The 23,623-nt window shown below is 47.7% G+C and overlaps 1 protein-coding gene across 1 annotated transcript in view; it reads left to right on the top strand.

The window, feature by feature from the left end:
- Nucleotides 1-312: 312 nt before the first annotated feature.
- The window catches only part of fmn2b (formin 2b), a gene marked incomplete at both ends in the record, with an annotated part of 78,056 nt that continues 54,745 nt past the window's right edge, over nt 313-23,623 (top strand). The window contains 6 exons of the mRNA XM_080541877.1: nt 313-1,218; nt 1,348-1,647; nt 1,750-2,281; nt 11,695-11,864; nt 18,022-18,172; nt 22,733-22,794. Coding sequence (XP_080398003.1) covers nt 313-1,218; nt 1,348-1,647; nt 1,750-2,281; nt 11,695-11,864; nt 18,022-18,172; nt 22,733-22,794 — 2,121 coding nt within the window. The remainder of the gene's footprint in view (nt 1,219-1,347; nt 1,648-1,749; nt 2,282-11,694; nt 11,865-18,021; nt 18,173-22,732; nt 22,795-23,623) is intronic.

Raw genomic sequence — 23,623 nt, 5'->3', positions numbered from 1 at the left:
GCAGCAGACAGGGAGGGAGAGAGAGAGAGAGGAGGCAGAGAGAGAGAGCAGGCGCAGGCAGTAGCAGTAGCAGCAGCAGCAGCAGCGTACGTTGTCTCCTCTGCACCAGCATCCCCATCGCAGCTGCTGCCTCTCTCACCGCCTCCGTCGTCATTACCGGAAAGACGACAGCTCCCCTCCCGACTGCCCATCAGGAGCAGAACTAGCGGTATTAGCCTCCTAGGAACCTGGCGACACCAGCAGAAACAACAACAACGACACAGCGGGCATGGCCTGAGGTTCCTGCCGAGAGGAAGCAGCAGCAGCACCACCATGGGGAATCAGGACGGTAAGCTGAAGAGGGCTGCGGCTGCAGCCGCGTCCGCGGGAGGGGGCGGGGGGGACGGATGCGAGGCGCTAGACGACGCCGGGGGAGGCCAGAAGGAGAGAGGGAAGAAGGGCCATCACCACAACCACCACGGCGGCAAGCACGGCAAAGGGGGCAGCGGGGGGGACTCGGGGGGAGGCAAGAAGAAAAACAACAAGTCGTCCTCGAACGAGTCCAAATCGTCCGTCTTCTCCATCCGGAAGCGCAAGAACCACCAGAACCCGTCCAAGGTGAAAGGTGGCGGTGGCGGAGGGTCGACAGGAGGGTCCAGAGAGGATGGACTGGCCTCCTCTGAGCTGGAAAGCGGCGCCGCCAAAACCCCCGACCTCAGCCTGTCGGCGGACGAACTGGGGGGGCCGGAGACGGACACCGAGATGACTGGCGGCAGTCGCGGCAATGTTGACAGTCTGCCGGCGGAGGAGGAGAAGCATCGTAGGCGAGCCCCGGAGCCTCCTCCGGTGGCGAGGCCAGGGGAGGGGGAGGGACAGAGGGGGAGCTCGGGCTCGGACACGGACATCTACAGCTTCCACTCGGCGTCGGCGGAACACGAGGATCTGCTCGCCGACATCCAGCAGGCCATCCGGCTCCAGCAGGGAGTGGGGGTTATCTCCGCCGTGGCCGAGGAGCTGGGCGGCTGGGGCCTGGGATGTAAACAACAGAGCACCACCGCCGACAACGACGTGATCACGACGACCCCCACCCCCCCTGAGCCCCGGTTGTTCCTGCCGCTGCCGGAACCTCTCGCTGTGGTGCCGGTGGTGGGGGAGAAGGCAGGCTCTGTCTCTGTCTCAGAGCGGAGGGAGAACGGCCTGCTTTCTCAGCTGTGTTTCTCTCCGGACGGAGCGGAGGAGGCAGAGGAGGAGAAGGGGAAGAAGGAGGAGGAGGTGGAGAGCGGTGTTGCCCAGGCTGTAGAGGAGCTAAACTGCGATCCGGCAGAGCCGCCTGTGACAGCTCTTTGTGCGACCGCCGCGGGGACAAAGGATCAGGAGCCATTGAGCAGCCAGCATGCTCAGCCTGCCATCACCACCACCACCACCACCGCCCCCTCCCAGACCCATGGTAACCCTGTTACCAAGACAACCAGCGCTAACAGCTTCCCCAGCCTCACAGCTTCTTTTGAGAGCGCGGTGGAGCCTGAGGAGGAGGAGGTGGGGGAGGGGGAGAACGGCCTGGACCTGCCTCCGCTCTCAGAAGAGAGCGTGGGCCACAGCGACACGACCAAGAGCCGCGAGGATGTAGGCCTGAGCTCGGAGGACGTCTCCGTAGAGGTGGGGGTGGAGGTAGGGGTGGAGGTGGGGGAAGGGGAAGGGATCGTGGAGAGCATAGAGTCCCTGGATTGCCTCAGTACCTCCTGGGAAGGCCCCCCTACCATCTCCATCCAGAGGCGGAAGAGCAGCAGCGTTTCCTTCACCCAGTGGCCCCCTCAGGAGAGCCCTACCCTGGCCACCCGCCTGCTCAAATCCACCCTGGGGGCCTCCTCCACCTCCCCTTCCCCCACGCCCTTGGGCACCAGCCCCACCGTCAAACCCTACCCTCCCATCTACCCCAGCTACATCAAGACCACCACCCGCCAGCTCAGCTCGGGCCTGTCCCCGGCCCACTCCCCTTCCCAGAGTCCCCTCTTCCGCCGGCGGTGCCACGAGCTGGGCCACCGCACCACGGAGAAGAGGCGGGCCAAGCACCAGAGGTCCCACAGCGTGGCGGGCCTCCTCAGCCGCTCGGCCGACTGGACCGAGGAGCTCCTGGGCCGGCTGAGGGGGGTGGATAAAGCCGGGTCCACGGACTACCTGGAGGAGTTCGGAGGCTCGGAGGACCGGCTGAGGGGGGGCAGCCAGCCGCTGTGGCCCACCGCCCGGCGGTCGTCCTGCGGAGGCCAGGGGGGGTCCACCTGCAGCTTCCAGGACGTCTTCACAGGTGAGGCACCAGGTTTTTGGGGGGGCGGGGGGGTTCATGTTGCATCATGCAGAGTTCCCACGGGTCCTTGAAATCCTTGAAAGTTTGTGATTTTGAGAAAAAGAAACCAAGGTCTTAAAAGTTTTGGAAGATAGACATGGGTCATTGAAAGTGCTTGAATTCCCGTCTCTCTCTCTCTCTTTCTCTCTCTCTCTCTAAAAAATAAAAAAAAAATGTTCAAAAATGTTTTACTTAGCTCGTCAACTAGTTCTGTCTCAAACTATGCCATGTTGGGTCTTTGGATTTGAGGGAATTGAGTCTTGAAAGGTGCTTGAATTTGATGTTTCAGAAGGTGAGGGAACCCTGATCATGAAACCGAAAAACATCACCACAGTAGAAGCAGATGTTGTGGTGCTGTTAACCAACAGGTCCACTGCACTAGGCCTCTGCCCTCCCTCTTGTTTTCATTGTGCTCTTGGCAGTGTGGTTCCTCTGAGAGAACAAGAACATTGTTTCTCTTCTGTCTTGCAATTTCCAGTGTGCCTCATCCATATTCATGACATAGTTTCTGTTCATTTAGCTCACAAGCAGTGTGGGTTTTTACCTCTGTGGTTTTGGTTTTGGTGAATCTGTTCAGTAGTATTCAGTATTGGTTTCACGTTGGGAACACATGTCTCCGGGTTTCACACAAAACACATCAGGGCTTATTATAATAATAATAATAATAATAATACATTAGACTTATATAGCGCTTTTCTAGACACTCAAAGACACTTTACAAACTGAAAAGAAAGTATAGGGGTCTAATTCATTTTTAGATGACTAAATCTAAGTGTCTTTGTAGGACAATCTACTCTGTATACGGCAATTAGCCTACACCTAGATTTCAGACGGGGATTATGATTATGCATCTGGGTTATGTTACAACCGCAATCTGTATTGTGTGACGGATGTTTTTGGATATACAAAATGTATGATATAACCGTTGATTTGTGAGGAATGTCTGTCATAGACGCCTCAGGCGGGCGTGCTCCAATGTTTACAAACAGGAACTAATTAGGAGCTAAATACAGGAAGGAACACTGTACTTTTTGTTTTGTTTGTACATCAAAGATAGATTACCATAGATTAGTACCACGATTTAGAATATGTTTGAAGCTTCAACAACTCACGTTGATGTCACAGAGACTGTCAATCCCATGCAGAGTTGTTTACCAGATTACGTATTGTGGCTTTAACAGTTTAATGTTCATTCCTTTACATTTACATTTGCGTTTAGCATAAACAAACAGTTGCGCCCATTGAGCTGTCGGGACAGTTGGCTGAGAGAGACAGTAGCCCTTTTGTTTTTGGGGGTCTGGCGAAACTATAAAACTAACTGTCGAACTGTAAAACGGAAGAGGCCATGATTCCTCCCACAGCCAAGCTGCTGTTGTTCCCAGTGGAGAGGGCGACAGTGGCGAGACGTTTAGTTCAGTTCTCCTATTCACTGTTGTTGTTGTTGAAGTGCTTTACGGTCTGTAGATCTGCTGGGAGCTGACAGGGCTCTCTGTGCTCTGTGCTCTGCTGACACATATTCTGGGGTGCATTTTCTATTTTTAGGCGATGTTGAGCACTACATATATACGCTGGGTTTACTATACCCAGACCCTGACTTCAGAAACAAGCACAGACCCTTATGTTAACCCCTGACCTCCCTCGACTCGTATAGAAACAGTTGGATGAATGCAGGATGGCTTCACCTCTGATAGGCTAGGTAGAAGGTTTGTCATGTCGCCCACATCTGAAAAGATTGAATAGGTGTATACAAGTAGTCTGTTTAGAGAGTAGGGGCTCTGGTTGTTTCTGAACAGGGCCCAAAGGTTTGAGAATTAAAGACAAGAAACATGAAAACTGTCAAATTGTTAAAACTTTCAGCCCTGGTAATCCCAATCTCTATTAATCTTCATAGTCGTTTGTTACAGACTACAGTTATTTGTTGAAGTCTAACGCCCCTTGGGGAAATAGGTTAGCGTTCTCTGAACAGCTCCATTAACACTTCTTCTTTTCGTGGTTTCAAAATAAGAGTGTGTGAGTTTGCTGCAATAAGGACAAATTATCCAACAGAAAGCATATACAATTTAGAACAAAGTAATTTTGATCTTTGAAATGTACATTGGTGCTATTATACATAGCTTTACGCATGCCTGTTATATTTATATAATCTGGAGTGTGCAGCCATGTTTTTCAAACGGTACCACTCCACTTCTAACACACGTCTAGAATATGGAGAAGATGAGTTTGAATCTGAAGTGATGTATTGATGGCTGTGGCGCAGGAGGTGGAGCTGCCGTCTAATGATCGCAAGGTTGGCAGATCGGTGGTTCGAGCCCCGGCTCCTCGGGCAAGACAAACCCCAAATTGCTCCCAGTGAGCGGGCCGGCGCCTTGCATGGTAGCGTGCTATCATGTGTGTGTGAATGGGTGAATGAGAGGCCGTTGTGAAGCGCTTTGGATAAAGGCGCTATATAAGTGCAGTATAATTTCTTAGTTAATAATAATAATAACTTTATTTGTATAGCGCTTTTCCTGCAAACGTTGCAGCTCAAAGTGCTTTAATCATTATATAATCTTAATTTAATGATTTTGTCATTTAAAGGCAATATTAAAAATATGTGTTTTTAGTCTTGACTTGAACATTATGTGCTGAGGTTGCATCCTGAATGAGTGTTCATGGCTGTTTCCATACCCCTCAGTCCCCTCTCTACACTGCATAGGACAGATATTATCGGGCGATACTAATTCATCATGGTCATTTAGGATATAAGAACAATTACAAACCCTTCTGGGGCAACTCCTCATTTAGAAGCATTTACATTGAGCAGCGGGGCCACTATCGGAGCTCAGAACACTTTGGAGTCCGTGCTTTTTCACGAGCTGCACCCCGCCTCTGGAACTCTCTCCCTCAACCACTCAGAGACTCACCCTCACTCTACACTTTTAAATCCCACCTCAAAACCTACCTGTTCTCCCACGCATACAACCTCCCCTACCCCTAACCTACCCCTAACCATCTCCCCTAACCCTGCCACCCCCCCCCCCCCCCCCCCGCCCCCTGGATATGCATACAACCTCCCCTACCCCTAACCATCTCCTCTAACCCTGCCACCCCCCTCCCCCCCCCTGGACATGCATATAACCTCCCCTACCCCTAACCATCTCCTCTAACCCTGCCACCCCCCCCCCCCCCCCGGATATGCATACAACCTCCCCTACCCCTAACCATCTCCCCTAACCCTGCCACCCCCCTCCCCCCCTGGACATGCATACAACCTCCTCTACCCCTAACCATCCCCCCTAACCCTGCCACCCCCCCCCCACCCCCGCCCCCTGGATATGCATACAACCTCCCCTACCCCTAACCATCTCCTCTAACCCTGCCACCCCCCTCCCCCCCCCTGGACATGCATACAACCTCCTCTACCCCTAACCATCCCCCCTAACCCTGCCACCCCCCCTCCCCCCCTGGACATGCATACAACCTCCTCTACCCCTAACCATCCCCCCTAACCGTACCACCCCCCTCCCTCCCCCTGGACACTGCTGTGTTAATTGTTCCCTGTGCCTGTTGTTAACTCTGTGTTCTATGTGCTCATGTTATCTGTTGCTTTCTGTGTTTTCTGTTTTTTCCATATTGTCAGCTTCTTTGAGCCCTGGAAAAGCACTATATAAATACAATTAATTATTAATTATTATTAACTCCTCATTTAGAAGCATTTACATTGAGCAGCAGTGCCACTATCGGAGCTCAGCGAACACAGATGGTCAAATAGCAAGTGCATGGTTAGACGCTAGTGCAGAGGCGATGAAACAGAAGGTATGGTGTGAAGATGATGTATAGCACTCCTTTGTCTCCTTGTTGTAGGTTAGCAGCATCATAGCACACCCCAAGACACACACACACACACTCTCCTCTCTCTCTCTCTCTCTCTCTCTCTCTCTCTCTCTCTCTCTCTCTCTCTCTCTCTCTCTCTCTCTCTCTGTCTTTGTCTCTCGCTCTCTCTCTCTCTCTGTCTGTCTCTCTCTGTGTCTCTCTCTGTCTCTCTCTGTCTCTCTCTGTCTCTCTCTGTCTGTCTCTGTCTGTCTCTGTCTGTCTCTGTCTGTCTCTCTCTGTCTCTCTCTGTCTCTCTCTGTCTCTCTCTGTCTCTCTGTGTCTCTCTGTGTCTCTCTGTGTCTCTCTCTGTCTCTCTCTGTCTCTCTCTGTCTCTCTCTGTCTCTCTCTGTCTCTCTCTGTCTCTCTGTGTCTCTCTGTGTCTCTCTGTGTCTCTCTCTGTCTCTCTCTGTCTCTCTCTGTCTGTCTGTCTCTCTGTCTCTGTCTGTCTGTCTCTCTCTCTGTCTCTGTCTCTGTCTCTCTCTCTCTCTCTCTCTCTCTCTCTCTCTCTCTCTGTGTCTCTGTCTCTCTCTCTGTCTCTCTCTCTGTCTCTCTCTCTCTCTCATATGTATGCAAGGTCTCTCCCTCTCACTGCCAGATGGCTCAGTCTGAGCAGGCTCAGTGGAGCTCTAGGCTATCTTTTATATTGATTAGACATCACGTTACACCCCCGTCAACTGGAGGCTGGAGAATGTAAATATTTTAGAAGGTCGTTTCTGTCAGTAAATCGATAGAAGAACATTCATATTTCTGTTTCTCATCAGCTGCTGGATATCCATACATCCTCGTATTTTCAGATATTTTTTCAACACACACCAACACAGCTGGTGCCATGGAAACCTGCTGATTAGCTGTGTGTGTGTGTGTGTGTGTGCACTTGAGTGAGTGTGTGTGTGTGCACTTGAGTGTGTGTGTGGTGCCCTCAGACAGGGAATCACAACAAAAGAAATTAGGCTCTTGAACACAATGAAGTGATGTCCAGGGCCTACACACACACACACACACACACACACACACACACATACTTAGCGAGTGTTGCAAGCTAGCTGTTTGTAGGAAAGCCGTTTATCAACAGTACTCAGTGGATAAACCGATATCAGGCCTAGAGCTGCATTCTGTTTTCAACGTCGTAGTTTCTGTTGAATTGAAAATTGTTGATAATCGGTGGAAAGTCTGTAGAACCGATGCACAAGGTGTCACATTTTCCTGTCATAGTGGATCAAAGTCAGCGTATCCGTTTCATGTTGTCCATCTCCCTCCCCTGTCATTTAGACGACAGAAAACAACCTCAGCATGTTTGGACCTTTTCTAGTTCTTGTTAATCTCTACCGAGAGTTTATCCATCCCGAAGTATATACAATATTCTGTTTTGGTGTTGTGAGAGAAAGTTGTGATATTCAGCTGAAAAAAAAGAAAAAGCTAGGGGAGGCAGGAATCGGAGGACCAGCTGATTGTGAGGTTCTTGGTTCTATTCGATGCATTACATGAGCCCGTCCTCCGGTTTCTACCTTCACCAGCCTCCCCTGATTAACACACATACTCACTCGATGACCAAATACCCTGCTGTGAATCACAGACCTGGTCTGTTACTGTGTCAGTGTGGAGGCAGAGAGAGACCCTGGTCTGTTACTGTGTCAGTGATGCAGGGACTCTGGTCTGTTGTCTGCGTCAGAGGTTGCGGAGGTTTACTCTGTCTAGTGTCTGCCCTAAACTAACTTCTAAACTTCTGTCTGGGACATTAGTGTTTTGGGTCAACTCTTTGTTTTTCCATTTAGGTTATCCAGGGACGGGGATGAACTGGAATGTCGTTGTTGTTATTGTTTTTCTATGTTCCCTTTATCGAGTCATGAATCTCACTTCAGTGTCCCCCCACCCCCTGAGGGAAGTGAATTTGGAACCAAATGAACCAGTGACCTCGTAACGCCGGGGACGTGGAAAGCTAGCGCTGAAGTTTGGGCCGCACGCATCACCGAGCCCTCCGTTATCCTGATATCGACTAATGAAGTTAAATGGAGCGACCTTAATTGAATTAGGTCCGTCGGTTCTTCTAGCGCAACTGCAGGGAGGGAGACAGACCATCGGGTTTGGGGGTGGGGGGTTCACTTAGAGCTACATCGATTTCACTTTCACTAACCCTGTGAACTGGACTGACGTGTGGAGTGTTGAAATGTTGAAATGCAGGCCAGTAGCTAGCCGCGGGGTGTGTTCTGACGCGTGATTCGTTGGCCTGTTTTGGAATGTGTCGACCGTACAGGGAACGAGGCCACTTCTTAGTTAGTACGCACTTTTAGACGACAGAAATTCCCCCTGACGTTGTAGATAGTGATATACGATGGATGTCAGAATACCTGAAGCCTTCGTTAATCAACGTGAGAGGAAATGAAGGCGTTAACAGCAGCTCACACCAACGATGACAAAATAAAGTGACAGTTGAGTAATAGAGTTGTTTAAAACAGACATGTGACAGCAGCTGGTGAGAAGTGGGAACAAGTCGCCAAAGCGACCAAACTTTTATTCAGGAAAAATGAAAAACAATTAATGACATTTCTTTTCCATTTTTCAGAATAAAATGAAACTTGTTCCACCGGCTGTTGTCACATATGAACATTAGCCTACTGTATATGCTAGCATATCAGCCCAATAGAGCTCTCAGGTCTTCTGCTAGCATATCAGCCCAATAGAGCTTTCAGGTCTTCTGCTAGCATATCAGCCCAATAGAGCTCTCAGGTCTTCTGCTGTCCCTTGTTGTATAAATAGATCAGAGTCTAAAAAACGATTGAACTGTCATTCTACCGCTGTTGTACACTGGTATTCTGGTGCGGAGAATTTCTGGTTTGGACCCGGAAATTGCATAACGTCACGTTTGACGTCAGACTTAACAACCGGATAGAGCTCTCAGGTCTTCTGCTAGCATATCAGCCCAATAGAGCTCTCAGGTCTTTTGCTAGCATATCAGCCCAATAGAGCTCTCAGGTCTTCTGCTAGCATATCAGCCCAATAGAGCTCTCAGGTCTTCTGCTAGCATATCAGCCCAATAGAGCTCTCAGGTCTTCTGCTAGCATATCAGCCCAATAGAGCTCTCAGGTCTTCTGAAGCTGGTTTTCTCTGTGTACCACATGTACAAAAGAAGAGATTTGGTGAGGCTGCATTCTCATTTTATGCTCCAGATTGTGTCTCACTGCCAGTTTACATTAGGGATGCAACCTCAGCACATATGTTCAAGTCAAGACTAAAAACCCATCTTTTTAACATTGCCTTTAAATTACTCAATCAAATTATGATTATATAATGATTGGAGCACTTTGAGCTGCAACGTTTGCAGGAAAAGCGCTATAGAAATAAAGTAATTATTATAGACAGTAAGAACAGTCCAGTATGATCTACCATCCCCCAGCCTGACTCCCATCACCCCCTCATCTAGCCAGCCCAAAGGAGGAGTTGTACAGTCTTATCGCTATTATTAGTCTTATTGCAGTCCTATTGTCAAAATATGACCTCATGTATTATAAAAAAAAATATATGTAATATCTTAACTGTACATATCTTCGCCCTTGTCCTGTACATATCTTTACTGTACATATCATATTCATATTCCTACACATATACTGACTTTTTACATTCATATTCATTGCACCATATTCATAGGTGTAGCTGTTTCGGCCGCCATGTTTTTTTTCAAGTGTCTTATTTTACCTAGAATGCATTGCGTGACAGGCTATCTAAGTCCGTCTTACTTTAGTCACTCATAGGTGAGCTTTATGCAACAGGAACATTTTAGAGTCTATTGCAAGACTGACTTAAAGTGAGATCTAAGTCCAACACTGGCTCTATCTTTATGCAACCGTCCCTGCTTTCCTAACGTCCTAACTTGTTCAGCCTCTTGGTGTCACCCTCCTTGATGCTGCTCCCCTGTGTTGACATTACTATGATCTAAGGTAAACCAGAGCGTTCACAAGCTCTGCTAGCTCTCCTCATCATCATGCTGCTGTAGGCCCAAACGCAGCGACACCTCCAGGCTCCTGGACCCATCTGTCAGGCTGCCGCCCGTGGGAGGAGCAGCCTGGGGATGACTCATGCCTGGTGTTGAGATACGGGCGGAAATACACCCTGGATTCAATACCCAAAGCCCTAGAGTCTCTCACTACACACACGCACATCGAGAAACACACACACACACACACACACACACACACACACACCTAGAAACACACACACTCACCAAGGAACACATGATGTAGACAGATACCAAAATAGACTGCTTTTGGACCGGTTGTCAGCTTTTCTGCTTTGCTATTTTTCGCTCCTGCAATTTTCACCTCCGACAATGCTGCTTGGGACTGAACTCACCTTTAAGCCTCACGCATTTAGGATTCTGTGTGTTTTGCGTTCTGTGTGTTCTCCTTTAGTAAGATGTTTGGCACGCCCATAAAACCAGATCTTTAGTCGTATGCCAGTTCATTATACTGCAGTAGTAGCTAGTCAGAGGAGTTGGGAACTAGCTAATTGGATTCAGACAAGTACGCAAGATTTTGTCTGACCCCTCACATCCAGCTCACAGCTTGTTTGAATGACTCCCTTCTGGACAGCGGTACAGGGTCACCAGGTCAAAAACAACACTTGAACAGTTTCTTTCCCAAAGCCACAGCCCTCCTCAATAACTCCTGATCATTGCACCTTGCACTCTACATTTCTTTGAACTAAGTTGTACAGTATATTTATTCAGTCATATTGGTACTGTATATATTGTCTTGAGTATTGTTGTATTGTCGTCTTGTTGTTGTATGTACTGTAGCTTGTTCAGCATGGTAGAATACCAAGTCATGTTCCTAGTGCACTGCACATGGTGAATAAAGTTGAATTGAATTGAATTACATGCTCAAGTAGTGTGAAGTTTCCCCAGTCAAACTAGGGACGTCCACGCCGTATTAATACATATTACATTACTAATGCCTTCTCCTCTCCCTGTCTGACTCCGGGATGCACTCTGCTGCGGTATAATGCCATAGAGACCTAGAGTAACTCAGACGCTGTCTCTCTGTCTGTCTCTCTCTCTGTCTCTCTCTCTCTGTCTCTCTCTCTCTCTCTCTCTCTCTCTCTCTCTCTCTCTCTCTCTCTCTCTCTCACTCTCTCTCTCTCTGTCTCTCTGTCTCTCTCTCTCTCTCTCTCTCTCTCTCTCTCTCTCTCTCTGTCTCTCTCTCTGTCTCTCTCTCTCTGTCTCTCTGTCTCTCTCTCCCTCTCTCTCTCTCTGCCTCTCTCTCTCTCCCCTGCGTGGCTCTAGGCTGTTCCAGTAACATTGTGTCTCTCTCTGTCTCTGTCTCTGTCTCTGTCTGTCTCTCTCTCTCTCTCTCTCTCCCCCTGATCTGTGTGGCTCTAGGCTGTTCCAGTAACGTTGTGTCTCTCTCTCTCTCTCTCTCTCTCTCTCTCTCTCTCTCTCTCTCTCTCTCTCTCTCTCTCTCTCTCTCTCTCTCTCTCTCTCTCCCTCCCCCTGCTAACGTTGTGTCTCTCTCCCCCCTGCGTGGCTCTAGGGCGCACCCTGCTGGAGAAGCTGTTCCAGCAGCAGCAGGAGGAGGGCCGTCCGGAGGAGGCGGAGCGGCTGTGCTCCAGGATCCTGGCCATGGGGCTGCTGCTTCCCTTCAGCGACTGCTTCAGACAGGCCTACGGGGGCAGCGCCGCGCAGATCACCGCCAAGTTCGATGTGAGTTCACCATACTGTACTACTATATACCCCCAACCCCCCCCTTACTGGAGATGTGAGTTCACCATACTGTACTACTATATACTCCCCTACCCCCCCTACTGTACTGTATACACCCTGCCCTACCCCCCCACCTCCCAGATCACTGCCAAGTTCGATGTGAGTTCCCATACCTTATAGGGGTGGGCATCAATGATCGACGATCGATAATTGATCGATAAGGATCTTGATCGATCACAAAATATTTTGCTCGATAATCGTTAAGAATATTATAAATTTTTATTTTTTATTTTTTTAAATAATAATAATGGAAATTTGTTTGTCCACGTGTCACCAGATTGCGTTCGTCTCTCACCCCTGAACATGTTAACATGATCATCTTTCTGAACAAGAACCAGTAGGCCTGCCGCCTACAGTCTCTCGCTGGAGTTTAAATTTAAGTTAAGCTGGACGCTCTTAAGGACACTAACGTTTTCAGTCATCCTCCTATTTGTGAGTAACTTTTTTTACTGCTCCTATGGTGAGTTACTTATTTTCTATATTTTTATTTATAACGTAAAATGTGTTTTTAAGTTAAACAATTTAAGCTACTCACTGCCTTGTTTAAGAGGATTGTTATCTGACTGTAGTGTCTAGTTTGAATGTGAATGTGAATTGTGAATGTGAATTGTGTGCAATAGCAACACAAATAAAGTTTTTTCCCCAAGGAAAAAAAAAACGTTTTAGCAAAAAAAATAATCTTTATTTTATTTTTTTTTATGAAAAAAAAGCTTATCGATAATTGATCGTTAATTCTTGCGATTATCGAAAAAGAAATGTTGATCGTTTGCCCAGCCCTAATACCTTACTATACACCCCCAACCCCCCCCTTACTGGAGATGTGAGTCCACCATACTGTACTACTATATACCTCCTACCCCCCCACCTCCCAGATCACAGCCAAATTTGACGTGAGTTCACCATACTGTGCTGTAGCCTATAACCCCCCCTTCTGAGTTCATACTGTACTCTATCCCCCCCCCCCTTCTGGAGATGTGAGTTCCCTATATACTGTACTGTATACCCGCCCCCCTACCCCCCCTTCTGGTCTTTACCACTCAGTTGGGTTACACACATTACTGTACCCTGAGGCACTTTGAAAGCCCTGGGGGGACGACGTCCTCACGTCCCCCGAGGACTTTGGAGATAAATAATTCACTAATGTCTCCCAGAGTGAGTACAGTGAGTACTGGAACATGTAGATAAAGGTTGCCGTCCGAGCGATGGATGTGTGTTCCCATACTTTTTAAAATGTGTTTATTTAAAAGGGACAATGGAGACAGTCATTGAGTCTCCCTGAATTAGCTGGGTAGCTGAATGACATCAGCAGTCCCTGGGCAGGTAAACCCACAGGGGAAATACGGCCTCAGATGTTATAAACAATTTAAAACAGAGCTACAGGACATAGAAATATTACACTTTACTTACATACACCCCCCCTCCACACACACAGGGGGTGGAGATGTGAGTTCATACTGTACCCTACCCCCCCCCCCCCCCTCTCTGGAGATGATTATTTTTTATTTTGTGTTTGTGTTGGAAACCATTGGTCTAGAGGCCCTGTTGAAGGAAGTGATTTTTGTTAAAAAAATGCTTTTTATAACACTTTTCGAGAAACCTTTGATAGATTTTGAGTCGCTTCTGTTTTGTATCTGATGTGGAAAAAATGATTTAACCAACCGCTTAGTTAACTAGCTGCAGTCTTTAGTTACTACTACTACTTAGTTGACTAGCTGCAGTCTTTCTCAAACGGCGGTTGTTTCTCTTCCCTGGGACGGCACGTGCGTGCGTGGTAACCACCCAGGGTCCTCCTGGGCAACATATGGCACGGTGACTGTGTCAATCAATTCTGATTAGATTTGCACTCAGGCCATGGCCGAATTAAATCACTAGGATTTCATCCCCTAGCTAGCTAGCTAGCTAGCTAACTGTGAGACCAGGGAGCTCAGCCTAGCCATTACCTCAGCCCAATTACAGCCTTCTCCACGCTAGCAAATGAAAGACAAATGTTCTCCGTTTCACAGCAGTTGATATGCAGACACCCCGTTAAATAGAGTCTTTGTTGAGCGTATATACCTTGTTATTAGACACAGCCACGTACAGTGCTATGTTTCCTACCGTGGCTAATCTTATAAATGCTACTTAAAATAATCCTTAATCCCTCATCTGGACCTTGAAGGAGCCGCCGTGTTGATGTGCTGCGTATATTAGGCGCCTGATTATCTCTTGTCTGCCTTTGGAAATAGGATGTTTTTATATTTGGGGGACTTATATGATCTGTTTTGTTTTGAGGTGATTGTGAGGTGACTGTTCTGTCTTGACAGTTGGCTATGCCTGGCTCCTGATCTTCAAATGCTCTGTGTCATGCTTGCGCATGTGCATGCGCACACACACACACGCACACACACACGCAGCTCCCTGTGTGAGCCATCTGCCCGGTGTGTTGTGTAAGAGCCACGCGACTGCTTGTGCTACATTTCCCAGTCGCCTCCTGAGTGAGTTGGATCAAAGCACCGTCACCATACCCGTGTGTGCAGCAACTGTCATAGCATTAGCCTCGTAGCATTGCAATTGCAACAGGTGGTGTATGTCCCCACCTGTCCTACCCGCTGTACATACCTTATGTTTTGTTGTATTGTTCTTCCCATGTTGGATGTATGTTTATCTTGTAGATAGTACTAGTTATTTGTCTGTATTATCTTGTAGATAGTACTAGTTTTTTTTGTCTGTCTTACATGTAACGATGAATTGAGAATCAAGGACCCCAATTGAAATAAGCCAGTGGCTTTCTTGGGTTTTTATCCTGTTAGTTGACCATGTATGTAATATGTACTTTCATGTACCTACTTCTGCAAATCTTCTAATAAAGTTTTCAATCAATCAATAGCAAAGCGTTTGCCATAATAAGTCATATTTTGGCCAAATTGAGATGTCTGCCTAACTCTACTCTCCTAACACTGCTGATTCACTGTGTGCATTATTGCCTATGCCAAAATAAATACGATAATACCCCCCCCCTCACACACACACGCACACAGGACCTGCAGATGAAAAGGCCTGTGTGCGAGGGTATTTATTTATGATGTTATGAATATTGATCTTACGGGGCTTATATTCCCGGCGCCATAAATAGAGACACAGCCAGGAGGGTGTGAGAGTGTTAACTGCGTCTTGCCCTCCCCGTCACTCTTAACACCAGAACAGCCGTGAGGGGCAATTTGTCCCCTGTGGGTAAAGAAAAATGTAAAATCTTTGCAAAATGTCTAATTTCAGGACCCTCCTTTCATAACTTTTCCTCTATGTGCGTTCTACCACCCAGTATCCTTACATTTTCAAAATCACATCAGGATAAGCTAGTATAATAGTATAAATCTATTTCGCATTTTTTCTGTGTAGGAGGCAGGCTAATTTACAAGCGGCCAACTAGTGATAAATAGCAGATTCCCATTTTAAAGAGGACCCCAGAGGCGGCTCTTTTAGTAGGTAAAAAGGCACAGCTGTTCTAGTATTAAGAGGGTAGGCACGTGAATAAAGCGTCCACCCCACCTTGTTGAAGTGTGACCACTTCAGCACAGCCAGTGGCCACGCGGGCAAGTCATCGAAAATGCCTGAGAATGCAGAGTCACTGTTGTTGCAGCGTCTGGGGATTCTCGGCTGCTGTGCCTGCTGGCCTACACACACACACACACGCTGTGTCAGCACTCCTCTGCTACCCTGATGTATGCTGCTATGCCATACATACATGACAGGCTCTCCAAACAGAAACCTGAGACATTGATGATGAAACTGCATCGGTCACCAGGCAGAACAAAACCTGTCCTGGGAACGTTGGAATTCGCCCTTTTGTCACCGACGCCCTCCTCCCCTCCTCCTCCCTCCTCCCCTCCCCGCCTCCCCCTCCCTCCTCCCCTCCCCGCCTCCCCCTCCGCCTCTGCGCATCCACATCCACATCCACTTCCCAGCGTTTCTCATTGAGGAACCCGATCCGACTGCAGACAAGGCAGGCTAGCCGCCCGCACCCCCGGGAGGAAAGCTGCAAGGACGGCAACAAGCCAGCAGGTCGCGTGAGGAGGAGGAAGAGGAGGAGGAGGAGGAGGATGTGGTGGGGGGGGACTGGCCGGACCCACAGGGGGGCTGTCGCTGTCCCGTCCACACACACACGGCAGGCAGAGGAGGAACAGAGAAGATGGAGGGAGGTGTCGGAGGGGCGCAGAACCACAGAGCTACATCGTTCAGCTTCCTGTCGTAGGGACGATCTGAATCATCGAGGCTGAGGTGAATGAAAAGTGTCTCGTCAGGAGAAGGACAGAGCAGGAGGAGGAGGAGGACTACAGCAGAATTGTCAGGAGAAGGACAGAGCAGGAGGAGGAGGAGGACGACAGCAGACTTGTCAGGAGAAGGACAGAGCAGGAGGAGGAGGAGGACGACAGCAGACTTGTCAGGAGAAGGACAGAGCAGGAGGAGGAGGAGGACGACAGCAGACTTGTCAACGTCAGGAAGAAAAAGATCACCGTTGTTGTTGTTTACAACCCTCTGACGTTTGTCCTCTCGTCTCCCGGGAATCGTTCTCCCCTGTTCCCACGGTGATCTAACGGGATGCTGGAACCTTCCACCAGCACCAGCGCACAGTAAGATCGGGGTGGGGGGGGATGGTGGGTGCAGTTTTAAATGCTGTATGACAAAGACTACGGACTCCCTTATGTCCCACCCACCGAACACAAACAAACACCCGATATTCCCGTGGCGGGATAACGACTCTCCGATAAGGTCGATGACAACATGGAGGAGAGTGTGACGTCGGAAACAGACCCCGAGTCGGACTTGGGGCGCTCTTCTTCGGTGGCGGCGGCTGATCCGACCACCGACTCTGTGGCGCTGCTGGCCCAGGTTCTGCTGTCGGCCCGCAGGCCAGGAGGTGGAGGAGAGGAGAGGAGGAGGCCTGGAGGAGGAGGAGGGGAGGAGAGGAGGAGGCCAGGAGGAGGAGAGGAGAGGGAGAGGAGGCTGGACCTGGCCTGGCTCAGACTCATACAGACCGTCCGGCGGAAGTGCAGCCTGTTTGAGCACCTGCAGGTCAGCCTGCTAGCTAACACCTAACCCAGGGTCTAACCTGGTAGCCTGCTAGTCATCTAGTGGGGCGGTTGTGTCTCAGGAGGTAGAGGCTGTGTCTCAGGAGGTAGAGGCTGTGTCTCAGGAGGTAGAGGCTGTGTCTCAGGAGGTTAGAGGCTGTGTCTCAGGAGGTAGAGGCTGTGTCTCAGGAGGTAGAGGCTGTGTCTCAGGAGGTAGAGGCTATCTCAGGAGGTAGAGGCTGTGTCTCAGGAGGTAGAGCCGCCGTCTAATGATCGCAAGGTTGGCAGATCGGCGGTTCGAGCCCCCGGCTGGCCACATGTCGAAGTGTCCTTGGGCAAGACACTGAACCCCAAATTGCTCCCAGTGAGCGGGCCGGCCGGCGCCTTGCATGGTAGCTTGCCGCCATTGGTGTGTGAATGCGTGTGTGAATGGGTGAATGAGAGGCCGTTGTAAAGCGCTTTGGATAAAGGCTCTATAAGTCAGTCCATTTACCATTTACCATTTAGCAACATGACTGTTCATTACAATGGGCCCAGGGCCAGATGCATTAGCATGGCCACACTGTGTCCACACACTGTGACATCACACTGACCCTGGAACTCTGGAACCCCATAGTCTCTCATCTCAGGTGAGATGCTGGGGGGAGGATGAAGTGAGATCGGGGGACTTGCCTACCTCACCATTGGTGTGTGAATGTGTGTGTGAATGGGTGAATGAGAGGCCGTTGTAAAGCGCTTTGGATAAAGGCGCTATATAAGTGCAGTCCATTTAGGTGTTTTAGGCTAATTATACAGGAATGGTAAGAGGCTTGTTGGGTATTATCAATACTTGATTATTATTGTAATTGTATATTACTGTTATTTCTGTCTGATCTTTAAGGGGGTATCATGCAGGTTTTTGGTTTGACATTGGGCCGTGTTAGTGAATGCCCTCACCATAACCCTCTCTCTCCTTTACCCCCACCCCCCTCTCCTATCTGTCCTTTATCCCCCCCACCCCCCTCTCCTATCTCTCCTTTACCCCCCCACCCCCCTCTCCTATCTGTCCTCAGCAAGACCAGCTGTACACCTGGGCGGCGGTCAGCCAGCCCCCCCACTCCCTGGAGCACTTTGAGGGCCGCCTGCCCGGCCACATCAAGACCCTGTGGCCCCCCCCGCCCAGGCCTGGGGCAGAGGAGCCCGGCCTCAAGTACACAGAAGCAGGTTAGAATAATGATGATAATAATATAATATGTTGTTTATCTGACGCTTTTATCCAAAGCAGCTTACATTGCAGTGAGTGTATTACATGTTTCAGTATGTACGGTCCCTGTGGGAATCGAACCCACAACCTACACCTTTTCAGTCCTTTCCGGCTCTGCTTCAGCGGACGCCTAACCAGGAAGTGCTCAGGTCCGTTCCGATTGGTTAGGCTCTGGAGTGTCAGTTAGGATGTTATTGTCAGTTAGGATGTTAGTGTCAGTTAGGATGTTAGTGTCAGTTAGGATGTTAGTGTCAGTTAGGATGTTAACGTCAGTTAGGATGTTAACGTCAGTTAGGATGTTAACGTCAGTTAGGATGTTAACGTCAGTTAGGATGTTAATGTCAGTTAGGATGGTAATGTCAGTTAGGATGGTAATGTCAGTTAGGATGGTAATGTCAGTTAGGATGTTAACGTCAGTTAGGATGTTCATGTCAGTTAGGATGTTCGTGTCAGTTAGGATGTTCGTGTCAGTTAGGATGTTAGTGTCAGTTAGGATGTTAATGTCAGTTAGGATGGTTACGTCAGTTAGGATGTTCATGTCAGTTAGGATGTTCATGTCAGTTAGGATGTTAGTGTCAGTTAGGATGTTAACGTCAGTACTGGAGGTTCCATCTCTGGTCCCAGAGAACTGTTGAGGGTATGTGGGCTTTTGTTTCCGCCCTGCACTAACGACCCACGTTCAGCTCGACAAACTATATTCTGTGGTGATTCTGGGGATTTATGTTGGAAGGGCTATGTTAGCCCAGAGTAGCCCTGTGTGTGTATACAGAGAACGATGGCAAGCCATGTACTGTCACTCACAGCAGAGGGCTTCTGTGGGAAAAAGACCTCCCTTTTCTTCTGTAGTTTAATTCAGTTCCCGCAGTTATTCATTTGTTTTTTATTTGTTGTTTTTTCCTCTTCCTTTTTAACCTTTTTGTCCAGCCTGGGAGACGCTTGGCACTCTGGTTTTGTTTGCTAGATTTAATGTGTCCAGGGAGAGAGGGGGAGGGAGAGAGGGAGATGGAGAGCCCCCAGTTAATATATGCAGCCTCGCTTCACCTTTTTCTCCAAGGTTTTACAAGTAGGATGAGTGTCTGTGTCCGAGACATCCACGCCTAGAAGAATGCCACCATCTAAGCTAGCATAATCAACTTACAACATCCACAAAATAACTCTAATAGCTTTGGAAATGTAACAACAAGTTTAAAAGCATTGTTTCTAAATGTAATTTCTCCTTCCTTCATGCAATAATACCTTGTTAGAGGATGACGAAGGTAAGTAATAACTCTCTTCTCTTCCGTGTTTGTTTGCTAAATGTTTACAAATGTAACTGTTGTTGTTGTTGTGTTGTTGTGGTATTACATCATGCGCTTTTTGTTTGGATTCCCACCCGCTAGAAGGGGCCAGGTTGCCTAGCAACATGGAGTGAGTCACCATTCAGGCAGGCAGAAATCGGATTTAGATTCTCAGCATCACTTTGCCCATGAGTTTACCCCCTAATACTGAAACCCTGAAACCTTAATGAGTTCTGTTCCACAACAGACCAACAGCAATAATCAACCTGACAAGCTAGGTAGAAAATACTGCATGTTTGTCTGACCGTTTGGTTCGATATGAAATTAGGTATTATATATTTCTCATTTTGAGATGTTAAAAATGTTCTACCTTTTTTTTCCTTTTATGCCCACCACCAAATATACAGCATGTCTCAATTCTCTCTCTCGCTTGTGAACAATTTAGCAGGCCGAGTCCCAACTACACGCTTAGTAACAACAGTCAGTGGTCAGTCACCTTGGTAACAACAGTCAGTGGTCACCTTGGTAACAACAGTCAGTGGTCACCTTGGTAACAACAGTCAGTGGTCACCTTGGTAACAACAGTCAGTGGTCACCTTGGTAACAACAGTCAGTGGTCACCTTGGTAACAACAGTCAGTGGTCACCTTGGTAACAACAGTCAGTGGTCACCTTGGTAACAACAGTCAGTGGTCTCCTTGGTAACAACAGTCAGTGGTCACCTTGGTAACAACAGTCAGTGGTCACCTTGGTAACAACAGTCAGTGGTCACCTTGGTAACAACAATCAGTGGTCACCTTGGTAACAACAGTCAGTGGTCTCCTTGGTAACAACAGTCAGTGGTCTCCTTAGTAACAACAGTCACCCAGGGCTTGACATTAAGGCTTGTCCGGTACAAGTTCATTTTATTTTCAGACAAGTGGACTTCCTCCTGCACTTGTCCGACGGACAAGTCAAAACAAAGAGACAAATAAATAAATCAATATGTATTAATATATGCAAAAAAAATATTCCCCCTTCAGTTGTGCCCGCAAAAGTGCCAACCTTCTTGAAGTTGACTTGTGGAAATTAAGTCCGTAGTGAAAGAAACAGACACATTTCTCAAGCCAGCAAGCACGATGTTCCTTCATGCACCAAAAACTGTCCAGGTGCCAGGAAAAGTGGGAAACGCAAAATGTCATTGGACGAAACACCAGCACCATTGCTGCCTTGTCAATGTCTGCTGCCTCGTCAATATCTGCTGCCTCGTCAATGTCTGCTGCCTCGTCAATATCTGCTGCCTTGTCAATGTCTGCTGCCTTGTCAATGTAGCTGCCTTGTCAATGTAGCTGCCATGTCAATGTAGCTGCCTTGTCAATGTCTGCTGCCTTGTCAATGTCTGCTGCCTTGTCAATGTCTGCTGCCTTGTCAATGTAGCTGCCTTGTCAATGTCTGCTGCCTTGTCAATGTAGCTGCCTTGTCAATGTCTGCTGCCTTGTCAATGTCTGCTGCCTTGTCAATGTCTGCTGCCATGTCAATATCTGCTGCCATGTCAATGTCTGCTGCCTTGTCAATGTATGCTGCCTTGTCAATGTCTGCTGCCTTGTCAATGTAGCTGCCTTGTCAATGTCTGCTGCCATGTCAATGTATGCTGCCATGTAAATGTAGCTGCCTTGTCAATGTAGCTGCCTTGTCAATGTAGCTGCCTGGTCAATGTCTGCTGCCTTGTCAATGTTTGCTGCCTTGTCAATGTCTGCTGCCTTGTCAATGTCTGCTGCCTTGTCAATGTCTGCTGCCTTGTCAATGTCTGCTGCCTTGTCAATGTAGCTGCCTTGTCAATGTCTGCTGCCTTGTCAATGTAGCTGCCTTGTCAATGTAGCTGCCTTGTCAATACTAGGGATGCACCGAACATTCGGCCACCGAATGTATTCGGCCGAATATCGCAAAATAAAGCACATTCGGTATTCGGCCGAATGTGTGAAAACACCGAATGTTTACCACCGAATAGTGGGCGTGTTTTGATGATACTTGCCAGGCCATTCTTAGGGAAGAACTGACGATGAGTGAAGGGAAGTCCAGGGTAGATGTAGACAGAGGGTTGATTGGGAGTGGAGACAGGTGTGCAGGTTAGCGGGGACAAGCCTCAGCTGCGGCGGAGAGCACGCTGTGCACGCTGTGCTCGAGCTGTGGGGGCGGGGGAGGGTGTGTGAAGGCCCAGCCATAACACTATGTCATTGAACCATACGGACATCAATACTTAAGCCACAACATACAGAATTATCAAAATCCTGTAGCATCTCTTTAAAGAGAGTTCACCTAATTAGTTAACTTGCAATCTTCCAAAGTATTTTGTAATAATATTATCATGGCACATCATTCTTGTTAACACAAGTCATGAATAAAGCTTCGGCCTACATTGATGAAAGATTTTCTTTCAGCAGCTATTCAGGGAAAACAAAAACATTTAATTTGACTGATTTATTTTATTTATTGTGCTTTGTTGGTATAGACTGATGTCTGCTGGAATGTTCAATAAAAGTTATTTTTTTTCAATCTCAATTTCTTTCTTTGAGAAGCCTGAATAAAAAGCAAAATGTATTTAGTTTATGCAATGATAAAATTAAAAACTGCCGATACACATTCGGTATTCGGCCAAGTGTTTCCTTAAATTCGGCTTCGGCCTCGGCCAAGAATTTTCATTTCGGTGCATCCCTAGTCAATACCTGAAAAAGCTTAATGTCAAGCTCTTGTCACCTCCTTAGTAACAACAGTCACTTCCTTAGTAACAACAGTCACCTCCTTAGTAACAACAGTCAGTGGTCACCTCCTTGTTTTAGTAAACAGCTGAAGGATGGGGGCTGGAGAAATGGAACCACTCTTGATTTCACAGACCTAACTGTGGATGCTGGGCCGACCCTTCATGAAAACAGAATGATGCTGTGGAGCTGAACCGTGTTTGTTTACAGTGACGTTGTTTACAAACACTGGAGTAAAACAAGCTCATGTTGTTGGTCTGTTGAGACATTTATACGTTATATTCTTCAAGAATCAATGGTAATATACTGAATCATTCATGGGTGGGTATTGTGGGGTATTCCATCAACGTCACTAAAGGAAAATCCAAGCTTATTTTGACAAATCAATAAAAATAAGTAAAAATAAGGCTGGATCTTTAAATAAATCTTGTGGGAGTTATCAAAATAAGCCTGGATTGTCCTTGATGGACATTGATGGAACACCCCCTTGGTTGTGTTTGTGTCTCCAGAGCATCAGGCTGCCGTCATGAGCCTGAAGAGGCAGCAGAGAGAGGAGGTCCTCGACTATCAGGTCAGTCACCTTTCTGAATGAACGAATGAACGAATGAATGAATGACCTTTATTATCATTGTACGGGTACAACAAAATTGAAATGCAAACCCTAGGTGCTAACAAACAAAACTCAGTCCTAAGATAATAAAACTCAGTCCTAAGATAATAAAACACATGAATAGACATAAATAGCGGGATGTACTTAAAAGAAATCGGTAGAAGCTGCAGATGTTGTTAGTTTGAGTGTTCTAGATTGAGGTGTTCTTACATGGCTTTAGAACTGACTTTAGATCAGATTGGGTGTCTGTGTGTACCAGAACGCCCCTCGCCTCCCTCCCATGTCCAACCAGCAGAGGGCAGCATCCTCATAGATATGACTGCTAGATGGCGCATAACTGGGAGAAAACCGAACCAAGCTTTACTGTATGTGTCAAGATTTACTTCAAGTTAAAATGTCAACATAGAGCTGTGTGTGTGTGTGTGTCTGTGTACAGTGGCTTCAGAACACAATGGACCAGTGTTCTTTAGGTATCAGACCCAGACCTATCTCCTACCTCTCCTACCACCATGGTCATGTCGAGATTGACGCCTCAGAAAATTTAGGCCTATACTTTTTTTGAAAAATGTTTTAGTTTCTCTATGCAGTCAGTTCAGCACTATTGGGTACTGTAGATTTACTGTAATAATAATAATAACTTTTATTTGTATAGCGCTTTTCCTGCAAATGTTTCAGCTCAAAGTGCTCCAATCATTATATAATCATCATTGTATTATTTAGTAATTAAAAGGCAATATTAAAAAGATGGGTTTTTAGTCTTGACTTGAACGTGCTGAGGTTGCACCCCTAA

Source organism: Nansenia antarctica (assembly GCF_963989245.1).
Source record: "Nansenia antarctica genome assembly, chromosome: 11".
Lineage (NCBI taxonomy): Eukaryota > Metazoa > Chordata > Actinopteri > Argentiniformes > Microstomatidae > Nansenia > Nansenia antarctica.
The sequence above is the reverse complement of the archived record's forward strand: the minus strand, read 5'-3'. Positions and strand labels throughout refer to the sequence as shown.